Source organism: Cottoperca gobio, chromosome 15 (genome assembly GCF_900634415.1).
Source record: "Cottoperca gobio chromosome 15, fCotGob3.1, whole genome shotgun sequence".
NCBI classification, from domain to species: Eukaryota; Metazoa; Chordata; class Actinopteri; order Perciformes; family Bovichtidae; genus Cottoperca; species Cottoperca gobio.
Window position 1 is genome coordinate 23,915,917 of NC_041369.1, and position 13,986 is coordinate 23,929,902.

General features: G+C 43.0%; 1 protein-coding gene across 2 annotated transcripts; it reads right to left on the bottom strand.

Moving 5' to 3' along the window:
• Nucleotides 1–9,135: 9,135 nt before the first annotated feature.
• LOC115020099 (5-hydroxytryptamine receptor 7-like) lies at nt 9,136–12,063 on the bottom strand. Of its 2 annotated transcripts, XM_029449985.1 has the most exons (3): nt 11,350–12,063; nt 10,220–10,519; nt 9,136–10,114 (listed from the first exon to the last, which is right to left on the bottom strand). In XM_029449985.1, the coding sequence occupies exons 1-3, from the start codon at nt 11,928–11,930 to the stop codon at nt 9,637–9,639; spliced, it is 1,359 nt and encodes a 452-aa protein (XP_029305845.1). In that variant the 5' UTR covers nt 11,931–12,063; the 3' UTR covers nt 9,136–9,636. The 2 variants fall into 2 exon arrangements, with proteins under 2 accessions (XP_029305845.1, XP_029305844.1); XM_029449984.1 differs by having other exon boundaries at nt 9,136–10,519.
• Nucleotides 12,064–13,986: the final 1,923 nt, after the last annotated feature.

Sequence of the window (13,986 nt, forward strand, 5' to 3'; positions counted from 1 at the left end):
TTCTTTCATTCATTCGCCGACCTTTTCGTCCTCGTCCCCTCCCTCCTCCTCCCCTCCCATCACCATGTCTTCCTCTCCACTTTCACTCAACCCCTCAATCTTTTTCTTTGTCTTTTGCTTCTTCCTCTCTGTCTCTTCCGAACTCAATCTGATGCTTTCTGTCTCTACTTCCGTCGCTCTCTCTCACTCCTCTTCCTCTCTCTGTCTCACCAGGCATGCAGCTCTGACTCGGGGAAAACAAACTCACAAAGTAAAACTTTGCCAGGGAAATAAAATGTAAAAACTTCTTCCTTTGTATAAAAGTACATGAGAGTAGGTGTGAAGTGCTCCTGGAGTTTCAGCTTCTCCCCTGCTGTCCGCTGTGTTTTTAAAGAATCCACTCTTCGTGATATTTCTGAGCGTGAATGTGGGAAGGCTGAATCGACAGCGGCTACTCACGTAAACGTCGCCCGGGGCGTCACAATACATGAGTCAAACAACAGATCGCATCAGCAAGGACATCAATCAAACAAGTGATCAATACAAACACAAATCAATACAACTTTCTGTCCCAGTTCCACACAGAGCTGAACTGCTCTGCTGGGCGGCCGTGTGCTCGCTGGTCCAGATCTCTGAGAGTCAGAACCCGGTGGTCCCGGTGGTTTGAACTCTGCACTAGCATAAATATTCTGCACAATAACTCTGCAGCTCTACTGGTGAGCATGAGCCAAATTAACTTTTGACTTGTCTCTGCTCAAGATAAACATGTTAGAGGTGAACTTAGTCAACGGAATGACAGCTGTAAGGATCCACTTTATGCAAAAAGGAGTGAAACTGAATACAAATACTCTGTTTGGATGATTATTTACTTATTTCAGTGGTGCACAGTACTGAAATACATATAAATAAAGCACAGAACTGTACTTTCCCTGACTATTTCTACTATATTCAGAGGCATATATTATACTTTTTAATCCACTCAATGTATTTTATAACTTTTAGTTACCTACTAAATTATGCAAAAAACAATTAACAAAAACTGTATTTTACATATTATTATAGGTTAAGGTAAAACAAAGGTCAGCTGCATTTCATCGCTTCTTCAGTAGCGTTAAAATTACTACAGTTGTGCAAGACGCAAGATGCCACCGAATCCTACACACTGTCCCTTTAAGTGATGTTGTGAATGCAGGACTTTTATTATGTATTACTACGACCACACTTTTATATCAATATAGCAATGTGACATTTTTGAAGCTGTTTATTATCATCTGGTGTGACAGAAAACGAAATGTTCTTCTATATATCTGCAGCAGCAGCATGTGGAGCAGCTTTTGGCAGATTAACATGAATTTGAAAGTTTGAGTGGAAGCGATGTCTTTGCTCGGGATGAGAACGGCAGTTACAGTAATTACATTTCATTATATATATATATATATATATATATATATATATAATGAATACGGATCAGTGACTCAGCATTCTGTCCCTCTCTTTTCTCTCTTATACTCGCTCTCGGCCTGTCTCCATCTTTTCACTAATATTACACCAACATTACACCGACACTGAATCTAATCTCATTATATAACATTATTAAAATAACAAGTGTTTTTCTTTTTGTGCATTTACAACATCAAAGACTCAAGAATATCTTTTAAGAAGTGTCTTTGAGAAAATCTTTAATAGTGTCTGGGATGTATTCATATCTCTGCTGTCAGACAAAAATGTGTTATCTTCAAAAAGTAGGATAATCTTGAAAGGACTCAAACACCGGAGTGAAGTTGTATTTGTCTGGGAGAGACGTGAAGGGATCTATATTTGAATGATACAGAATAACAAGTTGTTTTTGTTCGTTCATATTTTTTCTTAGATCTTTTTCCTCATCAACAGTTCACTTTGACAAAAAACAGCATGAAGATTTCAGATGATCAGGAGGCGGCCGAGATGTGTTTTCTCAGACGGATGGCGTCTCCCTTAGAGATCGGGTGAGAAGCTCAGCCATCAGGAGAGACTCGGAGTAGAGCCGTTGCTGCTTTACGTTGAAAGGAGCCAGTTGAGGTGGTTCATCTAGTAAGGAGCCACCTGGGCGCCTCCCTAGGGAGGTGTTCCAGGCACGTCCAGCTGGGAGGAGACCCCGGGGAAGACCCGGTGGAGAGATGATATCTCCTCAATGGGAACTCATTGGGGTTCACTACTGGAGCTGCTGCCCCCGCGACCCGACCCCGGATAAGAGGTAGACGATGGATGGAGGAAGAAGCCTGAGAACCCGTTCCCAACCACACAAAAAAAAAGAAAAAGATATATAATATTTATACTGTATATACATATATATTTATATAAAATAAATATATATACATATATATATATATATATATATATATATATATATATATATATATATATATATATATAAATACATATATAAATAAATAATCAGTGAACAGGGCCCTGTTCAATTACCAAAAACAGTGAATATGTTGTTGTGTTTTATTCTGCATCAACAACATGATGTGAAGTGTGAACAAGTGGAACCACCTTTTGTGAGTTTCTCACCTTTTGTATTTTCTTACATGTTGTAGAAGCCGTTTTGCATTATTGTTGGCATTTATTATTATTTGGTTTAAGCCCTGCAATATTTTTGTGAACACTAGGTGGCGGTGATAAAATGCACTAGTCTGTCAGTATATAAGGGTGCACAGGTAACAGGAAATGGGTGATAGGACACAGGTAGAGAGAGCAAACAGTTCTCACCAGTGAGCGACCCGAACACAGCAGTGATAGATCAGTGACAGTGATCAACTCATACAACCGAACGAATCAGTGATAACCTACAACCGAACCAGCTACTCAACCGGAACAGCAACAGACAAGCAGACACGGACATCCATAGAACTGACAACCATCCATAACTACAACCGGAAGCTCCATCTGCGTAAGAACCCACACACCTACCTGTGTAGATGGCATAATAATTGGAACATTTGAAATTGGAAATGTGCCATTACACATGTGTTTTCTCAGATTGAACACGTCGGTCTTCTCTACTTGATGGATGGCTGTCGGATGGCCAGGGAAGATCCCGGGGCACACACACACATTATATTTCACTTTCCTTAACACAGTTTTGTTCATGTGCATTTGGCGTTGGTGGAGGCCTGCGCTCTCTGATTGCTCTTGTACTTTTAAAAAATAATAATTTTGTCAAGACTTTAGAACGATATGTATTTTTATTTGTGGAAGGTAAACAGTTTAATCCTTTTAGCCTCCCTGAATGCTTTACATGTTAGAATATGTAAATGTGTTTCTTTGGTTTCACTCAGCCAATTCCTTATGTGTTAGTTCTTTCTTCCTGCTGCACATAAATATTTGTGCAACTTAAACTCCAATCAGCACAATCCAAATAAATTCCATCTGCGTCTCTTTGTCAAGCAAAATCTCATCAAAACATCTTTCTAGCCGTGTTCCCCATGCGCTCAGTTTCAGACTAATGTGTATCTTTAAATGCATTTTGAAGTGTGTGTCGTGCTTCCAGGCTAACCACACGTCCTCTACATGAAAGGAAGCCTTCACAGCTGCTAAATACACCACTTGCTCTAATCACATTCAGTGAAAGTCTCTTGTTTCTTTAAATTTACTGCCTCAGGTTTCATTTCTTTATCATCCAATCTGTCCTGGAGCTAATCAATACCATGTGGCTCTTTGAAGCATCACAAATAAACGTTGTAACATCGAGGAGACGGAAGGAGTTTCGACACTCTACTTGTATTTTTAGAAAAGCTGACAATAGCTTTGAAAACGTTTTATTCTGAAAAGCGTCTAATCAAACACAGTGCTGTGATGCAGGTTGCTGAAAGGCTTTGTTTAGTTTCAAGGGTTATTTTTACACAATGCAATACATCATTTAATCCTCATGACGCCAACAAAGCAACAAAGCCCAACACACACACAGCTCTGTGATGAAAAGTCAAGAGGTGTTGTCATCTGTGATTAAGGTGTGGCTTCTACCAGATAAGATTATGTTTAGAACCATTTAATACAAATAAGGTTTTGCAGCTCAATAACAACTTAGCTTATGTTCTTCTATATGAATGTGTGTGTGCTTTGTTTATGTGCTGAGAAGAACAGGAAGTCCACGCAGGAGAGAAGGTGTTCACACTGACAGTAATCATTTATTGTGCATTTGTTTGAGCACATCTGCTCGTCACCCTGATGAAACTGTACAGACTCTAAAACACATCTGCATCTGAAATGATGCTGAAGTCGTCAGAACTTCCATCAGTGTGTGGTGTGTTATTAAAGATTGTTCCTTCACACTCGTTTGTTTGGGGAGATGACAGAAGGTGTCATCTGCTGTACAGATGTGTGATATTGGGCTTTATCAATACAAACGACTTGATGTGCTGATGGTACATCGTGACTTCATTAATAATATTATTGTTCTCAGATTGTATCATGTGTCGTATGTTCATAAACTTTAAATTTCTTTTTTTCTTCTTTTTAATGTCCTGCTGTCCAGGTGAAACATAATCATTTCTATAAGTGGAACACAAAGGTTCCTCACGACTGCAGCGACAACATATTTCACATTATTGTCTCCAGGAATTCATTTTAATTATACAAGAAATCTGTCAGATAAATCCCACAAAGCTTCTCTTACATTCAGTCCAACTGTTGAAGTCACCAGGGAGCGATGGAGTCCTCTCCCTTTCTTTATAATATATGCACAGCATCTCTAACACAATACACATGTTGTAAACAGACTGTGGACAGTACAAAGTCCTGCAGGATCGATGTTGCATCTATAATCCTAGTAAAGAACATCCCCGTAGGTACAACTGCTCTATAAAAAGGTGATTAAATGCTCTGAAACAGGAATACATCGTGGCTTATTCAGCCTCTGCTCAAAAACAGCTTATGATTAGAACATCCTTACTAGTCTGAGCATCTGTTGGCACAAAAACAAAAATGTCCACATCTCTGGCCTCCTGAGACCTTCTGTCTGCACTTTATTCTCCCAGCTATTTGGGATTATCAGGACCTTAAGTACAACAACGAAGCTTTGTCTTTTGTGTTGTTTATTATGTCCTCATATAGAGACGGGTTTATTTTACTGTGCAATACCAGAGTTAACAAAGTACAACACATGGACATTGATGTTCAATCAAAGCATATTCATCTAAAAGCCTTGAGATTTCTTCATTTTGTAACTTTGTATAAATTTTAGCTAAAATGTGTCTGATATCAAACTACAAACCTTATTAAGCTTAAATAAAAAAGTTTCAAGGATAAAATATGAGGAAGTTTTGTATCTTGTTCACTTTTGTCTCACAACAAAGAATCACAACAAAGTGTCCATGAAAGACAGCAACAGGTTCAGCCGAACAAAGTAAAGCAGCGAGGTCTCAGGAGTCCAGAGCAGCTGTTAGCAGCTGTTAGCAGCTGTTAGCAGCTGTTTGCAGCAGTTAGCCGCTGTTAGCAGCTGTTAGCAGCAGTTAGCAGCTGTTAGCAGCTGTTAGCAGCTGTAGCAGCTGTAGCAGCTGTTAGCAGCTGTTAGCAGCTGTTAGCAGCTGTAGCAGCTGTAGCAGCTGTAGCAGCTGTTAGCAGCTGTTAGCAGCAGTTAGCAGCTGTCAGCAGCTGTCAGCAGCAGTTAGCAGCTGTTAGCAGCAGTTAGCAGCAGTTAGCAGCTGTTAGCAGCTGTTTGCAGCAGTTAGCAGCTGTTAGCAGCTGTTAGCAGCTGTTAGCAGCTGTCAGCAGCTGTTAGCAGCAGGTTGTTAGAGTCACCTCTAGTTCAGCAGCTTAAATATTGAACTTTTGTCATCTTAGTTCTTGTATCCCCCTTTAACAATACTTTTTTTAATGTTTTATGTAAACAGTCATGTTCTAAGAGCATTATAAGAACACGTTTCATCACATGGAGGATATTCTGGAACCAAAGCCTTCACGTGTTGTTTGACGTGTGTTTTGTCTTGTGATTGGATCTTTGGTTGGTGTCAGTAAAGCTGCCATGGACATCACAACCTCTGTGATCTGTGACCCTTCATCACAGGCTGCACATATACCAGCGACTACTTCAACCAAAGAGTTATTTCTTTCTCATTTCTTTCCATCTCAGACTTGTTTTCAAATTTATAGAGATAGAATTCACATTATTACACAAGAAAAAAAGCTACATGTATTTATTGTTTTATGAAAAGAAAACGATCCCCAGTTTGAGAACCATTGCTAAATGTAGAATCTTTTATCACTTAAGAAAAGATAAACATCAAATCATCAAACACTCAATCAAACACAGTCAGAATGGATCCTCCTCTATGAGCCGACACAGATGCTTTTGTCTTTAATGTACGCGTCCCCCCCTCAGTGATCGTCCCCTGAACACCACGTGTGATGGATGAAATGTTCTAGCTTTCATTTGGTCTTATTCTTGACTGTGCATTGTTACCTTCCTGCTTTGTCATGTTTTGCTCTATCCATGGTGGATTTGTATGTAAATGCTCCTCAGAGGTTTTGGAAACACGTACCTCCGCTCATCTCCTCTCAAACACTCTTCATAAACTCTGTGTGTGCAGAACCATGAACTATGAGGGCAGAATCTTTTCACAAGGTAATGATCAGAATGTAGGCGGCTTCAGGGACCCTCATACCCCCCTTGTTAACTGAAGCACCAAGCCTCTTGAATATGTTGGTCTGCCAGACTCGTTCATCTGTTATCTGCATGAGGTTTGTGCAGGTTGTGATCTCACCACGGCTCTGAAGAATCAGCTGCTGCGTTCCAGATGTCTCAGAGCTCTACGTGTCCAACTTCTGTACATGCAATTGAAATCTCAGCAGTGCAGCCTCCAGGAATGTTTGTGCAGAGAAGATATCTGTTTAGATTGTTACTACTTAACAACAATGGCGACATATGTTGACATCAATTCCCATGAAGAACAGGCTTTACTACATGATAGTTTGTATCATGTTCAATGTGTGCTTCCATTGCTGTTCGACGTCACGTATCTGCCTCCCCATGAAGTCGGGTTGATGGATTTGTACAAGCAGGAACTACTTTGAGTTCCATTGTATTGTTTCTAGCAGGTCGGAGCTCTGAGTTGTCTGGAACGCAGCATCACTGCTCTGTGTGTGGATGAATCCATATCGCTGTCCGTGGTGCTGAAGTAGCAGACAGAATTGTAATTGTGACATTTTTCCTTCACTTTTGTTAGTTTTGTCTTGGATCTATAAGATTCTCTAAATTATACGTGGGGAGGGGGTGAAATGGAAATAAGAAGTCTAGTATTGACCGTCGACAGATATCCACAATAGACTTGTGTCCCCATATACACAAACATGCTAACCACGCTAATACAACATGAGATGAAACAAGTAAGAAGTTTGTGAGCCGGGTTTTCTCTGCATGAACTTTGCAAATTCAAGTTAATGAGGACAAATGTTGAGCACTGACTGAACACACACTGCTCGTGCTTCAGGAAGTCCACAGTAACAACACTGCAGCGACACCTCTTTGTTACACTCATACAGTGAGAGCTTATTCCTGTTTCACACACGATGTCACATTAACATTGAATTAATTGGAATTGGAATGTGCATATGCAGAATATGTCACTGCTCCAGCTCACTTCCCAAGATCTGAGCTTTACAATGATGAAACTCTGAGCTGAGTCTCCTGGTCTGTGTGTGTGTGTGTGTGTGTGTGTGTGTGTGTGTGTGTGTGTGTGTGTGTGTGTGTGTGTGTGTGTGTGTGTGTGTGGGGGGGGGGGGGGGGTCCTACGTCTCTGTATTAGTGTCTGTGATCACACAGAACTGAAACACATGATACTTGTAGAGTTTGACACCTTGAAAGATAATATAACTGATGTTGGTAGAGCTGAAACGATAAGTCTATTGTTGACTGTCAACACTTCTAATCAGATTGTTATTTTGATGTAATGCCATGTGTGTGTGTGTGTGTGTGTATGTGTGTGTGTGTGTGTGTGTGTGTGTGGGGGGGGGGGGGGGGTTATTTCACATTATTATCAGTTCTGTCGTGTCTTTTCTCTGAAGTTATTTCCTCGCACCAATCAGGGTTCAGCAGCAGTGAGTGAAAAGTGACAGATATTTGGGTGTTTTATTTGCCAGGCCACTGCCACACAAACACACACACACACACACACACACACACACACTCCTGATGAAGCAGATTAGTTTAAAGTAATAACCTGTCGCTGAATGACGCATCCGTGATGGAGCCGATGGCCCTCTGATGCGTTATTATTGGGTGTCGGCGACATTCTCGTAAAAAACACAAGAGGCAACAATCTGTGAATCTGTAAATACTGCTGACCACCAAAGGAACCGGCAGGAGACCGAGATGGGGATCTTTGAATTTGTAACTTTAAATTGCTGTAGTTAAATGTTCAATAAATAAAAACTATAATCGTTATTTTTCTCATGAATGTTTAATGTTTCAGAGAAAAAAGCAAAAATGCCCAAAACTGCAGGAAGCAGCTCCTCAAACACAGCGCTCGATACTTGTGTCTCTCTCCGGGTCGGACTGTTGGTGGGACACCATGAAGACATCCATCATGATGCTTATTGATTTCATATTTTTGAAAATAATCAATTGTTAAACTGATGACGTGATGGATATGGATTGGGAAAGTGTCCCTGAAAATATGAACGTACAAGAGAAAAGGAGGCCGTTCTGAAAGCGCAGCGTTTTAACGGTGAGCCACGTCTCCATCTGCTCCGTACGGAGACGTGTGAGGAGATGTCACACTCTCGTGTTCTGCAACCAAACCTTTAACGACGACGCAGGAAAAGGTGCAGACACGTTCATGTTCATGTTTCTCCCGTCCTGTAATATCACCTCCTAGTTCGTCATAAGTGAGCAGCCGGATTACAGAACCTCTGATCCTGATTGATCAATAAATACAACGTAGTGGTCATGACTTTAGTCCAGGTAAATATTTTGGCACATTAAACACAGTTATAATGACAGATCTTTAAAAGATATAAACTCCCGTTAGGGTGAGCAGATCATCAGAGAGACGGGTTTAACCTCTAGAATAAGGTGTGTCTCAGAAGCACAGTGGCGTTCGTCATTATTAAGTTCATTAAGTTTAGAAGCTGTGAAAAACTGTCGCTGTGATGATCTGGGACCAAGATGAAGCCTCATCAGAGCTCCAAGATGTCCTTTTTTATTTGTGTGGGCAAATGTTCCTCGGCTCGATCTGAAAATACAAGACAGCGGCGACTCAGGTGGAAAGTTTCAGTGTGGAGCTCCAACAACTTTTGTAAGAACGTCACGTGCAAAAGACTGTTAGGTTTGGCAGCAAGTTAGTGTGGACTGCACCACGGCGGCGACCTTCATTACAATTGTTGGACAGTAGTTGTGAGGACTCTGCAGCAGACACTATTCAGAGCTGAACAAACCCTCCATTTTTTCCCAATACCCCAAAAAAAAAAAAAAAGATTTAGGCTTCTTCAGTGTTCCTTCATGTGCATCCATTTAATCACATCATCCTGCCTCGCCTCAGCAATCATCTACACATTTGGGGAAATAAGTAATCTGGCAGCGTGGTGGCCTTGTACCACAGTGTAAACCCCGCTGGGCGTTTCCCCTGGCAGTTGTCTCTGTTGGTCTCTGCAGAGTCGCTGATTGGCAGACGTACAGCTTTACACATCACTGTCTGGCTTCTCCACCAGCTTCAGAGCCTCGTGCATACCAGCCGCTGACAGCTTCCGATTGATGTTTCTAAAGCGACACCGCAGGAGGTTACTGTAGGTGGTCCTCAGATCGCGGTTGAAAAACGCATAAATGAAGGGATTAATGAGGGAGTTGGCGTATCCGAGCCACAACAAAGTTCTTTCCAGCCAGAGCGGCACACAGCTGCACTCCACGCCGCAGATAAACGGCCTGGCGGTGGACACCAAGAAGAAGGGCAGCCAGCAGAAGGTGAAGGCACCGACCACGATGCCCAGAGTGGTCGCAGCCTTCTGCTCCCGTTTGAAGATGGACTGGTTTGTCCTCTTCCTGCGTTGGTGATGTTCCCCCGTCTTGAGCAGGCGAGAAACACGGGAGCTGCACTCCTCCTCCACTTCACGCTGGAGCTTTAACGCTGCTGCCACACAGTCCAAGCTCTCCTCCTCTTCCTCAGCTTCGGTTCCTTCAACACTTCCGGTTCCTCCTGATACTTCAGAACCCTGAGCCTCATGCCCTCTTCTTCGAGAAGCTCCCCCCGAGCTGTGCTCCCCCTCCCTGGGGAAGCAGGTGATGGTGTGCTTGGCAGCGCTGAGTTTGGCCGCCCGGTAGATCCTGTTGTACATGATCAACATCACTGACATGGGGATGTAGAACGCCACAGCTGTAGAGTAGACGGTGTAGCCAAAGTCCTGGCTGATGAGGCAGACTCTGCCGTCATTGACGTTCTGCGCCCAGCCGAACAAAGGGGGGAGGGTGATGGAGGCTGAGAGGAGCCACACTGACAGCACCATCTTGGCCATGCAGCAGCCGGTTTGACGGACAGGATACGTCAGGGGCTTTGTGATACCCAGATACCTAGTGACAAAAAATGTCCGGTTGAAAAAGACAGACAAAATTCACCTTATTTAATTTTCCTCTTTTCTTTCTCCCCTGACTCAGTGATGCTCCCTCCACCCTCAACAAGGTGCCCTTGAGTGAGGTGCTTAACACCAATCTGTGGTTGCCATATGCAGCCCTCAGGGTTGGAAACTGGAAGTTCGAAGACGCTGAGAAAGACCATATGTCATCCGCAAACCTCAGTGTTAAATAAAGCTCCAGTTTCCACCGCGCGTGGTGTGTGTGTGTGTGTGTGTGTGTGTGTGTGTGTGTGTGTGTGTGTGTGTGTGTGTGTGTGTGTGTGTGTGTGTGTGTGACCGCAGAACCCTCACATGTTACCAGACAGCCCACAGCAGATATGCAGGCATGTGTGTGTTCAACACATTATTTCATCATTTTGTTAAACTTATGAAACTAAACTTTTCTAGAAAAAGGTAGAAATAATTTATTACAGTCATTGTAATTATAGATTTGAGGCATTTACTGCGTGTTGCTGCTGAATGCTTTAAAATCCCGCCCTGGCCGTTTTATTCGATTCTAAAAGAATCTGCAGCACAGTGACCAAAAAAACCATCCGAAAGGTCAAAGGTTCGATCCCCACAGCAGACACTTTGTATCACCAATTATTTGCGATGCGTAAAAGTTTAACAAATCTAAAACACATAAAGTTGTACATCTGCCCTGGTGTGTTTTCTGTCTTGCTTAAATAATGATGAGCAGATTTATACGTTGTAATTATTTGAAATATCGTTTTCATTTAGGAATAAAAACCTTTACTCTGTTAAAGGCATGAAATAACTTTATCTCACCTATCGATGCTGATTACGCAGAGACTCATGATGGACGCGGTGCAGCACATCACATCCATGGCGATAAAAACGTTACAGAAGAACTGTCCGAATATCCACTGGCCACCAATAAGGTCCGTGATGCTGACGAACGGCATCACGGCCAGAGCCACTGACAGGTCCGCCACGGCGAGTGAAACGATCAGGTAGTTGGACGGCTGGCGCAGCTTTTTGACGAAACACACGGAGATGACCACCAGTAAATTCCCGCAGATGGTGGAGAGTGTGAGCATGGTGAGGATCCCACCGATCAGGACTTTCTCAAACCGGCCGTAGCTCAGGATCTGCTCGCCGCACCGTGTCCCGTTCATCTCCATGACCTGCGGCTGACTGGAGGTGGATGGAGACGTCGTTGCTGCCGCTGCTGCCGCTGCCTCTGCGGCGCCCTGCGCAATCTTCAGCAGCCGGGGCGCAAGAGCCTCCGAGATCATCATGTTGGTGGAGCCCCCGAGATCTCCTCCACCAGTTCTATCTTCTATCATGAAGGACGACCTCATGTTGCCACTACCGAAGGTTCCGTTACTCGCTCCCACAACAACCATTCTGCTGCCTTCTGTTCCTTTTTATCCATGGACTTGGAGAGCAGTCTGGTGGTGACATAGGCGCGCAGGGGTGTGCCGGTGTTGGTGTGAGAAATTAGTAATTCCTCCACAGCCCCCCCTCAGGATAAACTACTCGGACATGCTCTGCTTCCCTCATAAAGCCTCAACGCCTTAATTCTTCTATTTAGAGGCACGCTCGTCATTACGCACGTGGCGCGCCGCAGGCATGTTTCAAACAGTGACCTATAAAATACGATAGTATTTCTTGTTGTCCACCTGGCCAACCATTCTTCTCTTCAGCCTGATGTGTAGAAAGACAGAAACTTAAAAACCGCAGTGCGCGCATATCTGAAAAGTTGACGCGTGACGTCAAAAGCCATGTTGGATAGCCTATAAACTGCCGGATACTTAGCAGCGAATCATGCAAGCAAATGATCCACAGAACACAAAGTCTGTTGGGCCATTGTTCGAGTTCATTCTACTGACAATGTCTCGGCAAGGACAAATGGATGACCGTGCGTAATTGCGCAGAATGGATTTCAAATGCATCTTGGTGTCTCCTGTGTTGTTAAACTCCCTCCACACACACGCACACACACACACACACACACACACACACACACACACACACACGCACACACACACACACACACACACACACACACACACAGAAAGACAAAGGGTGACATTACACAGAATGTGAATGGACGATAAATGACGGTGTGAAATGGTGGGCTAAGTGGCCATTTAAGGAGATTGCTGTTATATAAATAATCCATCCAAGAAAAACTGAACAGCATCCTGTCATATGTTGGATGATACAGCCCTTCCGGGGCCATAAATGTTATTAGTTCCAGAGGTAAGTTTTATATTTCCACTGTCATTCCACGTTTCAGGGACAATACAGAATGAATAAGTGACTTTTATTTCATGGATGCAGTTTAATTTAAAGGTGAAGGAGCTCAGGCGCTGATGTTCCTCAATTCCCCCTTCAATCACTTTTGCTACACACAATTCAAGTGGATGCATTCAATTTAAAGTGTGAGGACAAAAGGTGCAATCTACCTTCATCTCACTTCTAAAACTTCTGAGCTTTATATTGCTGTTGGTGAGAGCAGGAACCCAAACTGCTTCCCAACATTTCCATCATTCTTTAATCTGAGTCCAATTATTGTACGATAACCTCCGACGTGTGTCCGGTACTAATGCTGCGGGGAGTCTTGGACAGTGTCGCCATCAAGTGGTCATCAGTGTCTACTGCATGTTGCTGCTGATGGTCATTTCTACAGTGAAGTGCAGGAATTTCTTTTTTTCCTCAATTAGAGATCATGTGTTCATATATTTATTCACAATGTTATTCATCTGACACTTTGGACCGCTGGGCTATAAAGTCTGTGACATGAACACATTTGGAAACCCTGTCTAAATGATGCTCAATGGTGATTGTACAGGTGATATTGATGCTTTTGCCCTACAAAGTCACATTTAATCTGCAAATAAGGCAAACCAATATAAATGCTACATACAGAAATAAGAATTTATCATTATGTTTTTATTATTATTGTACGAGCTGCAGTTGAAACAGGTGAGTGTGCAGAAGGTGTGCTGACTGTCTGCTGACCTGACATCAATGTGGATCCTTCCATCATTTAGGAGCAGGACAGCAAACAGGTTTTATTTGAGGGGGGGTCCCACTCACAGTGAGGGAGCAGCGAGCTGATTGGACGATGCAGAGAGAAATGAGAGAGCTGGGGTGTCAGGAAGGAGCTGTTCCACTCACAGCACGGTGGACCAGCACCAGAGTCTGGAAGCAGATTCAAGCAGCTGCTGGTGACCAGTGAAGGGAGGAGCGGTGCATTGTGGGAGAACTTGACGAGACCAGTTGGGCTGCTGCATTGTGGGTGAGCTGCAGAGGTCGGATGGCTCATGTAGGCGTGAAGATTTAATCTAAGAAGGTAACTTTGTGCCCTGTTGTTATAATGCTTTAGTGTAGTCAGCAACTCTAAAATACTTTAAAACTGCTGACAGTATTTTCTCTGATATAGAGGTCGACAAG

Excerpts from the sequence above, each read along its gene's own strand:
- LOC115020099 (XM_029449984.1), bottom strand. The coding sequence starts at position 11,930 with ATGGTTGTTGTGGGAGCGAGTAACGGAACCTTCGGTAGTGGCAACATG. Across the intron at positions 10,520-11,349 it reads TGCGTAATCAGCATCGATAG|GTATCTGGGTATCACAAAGC; the intron begins GTGAGATAAAGT and ends TTTTGTCACTAG.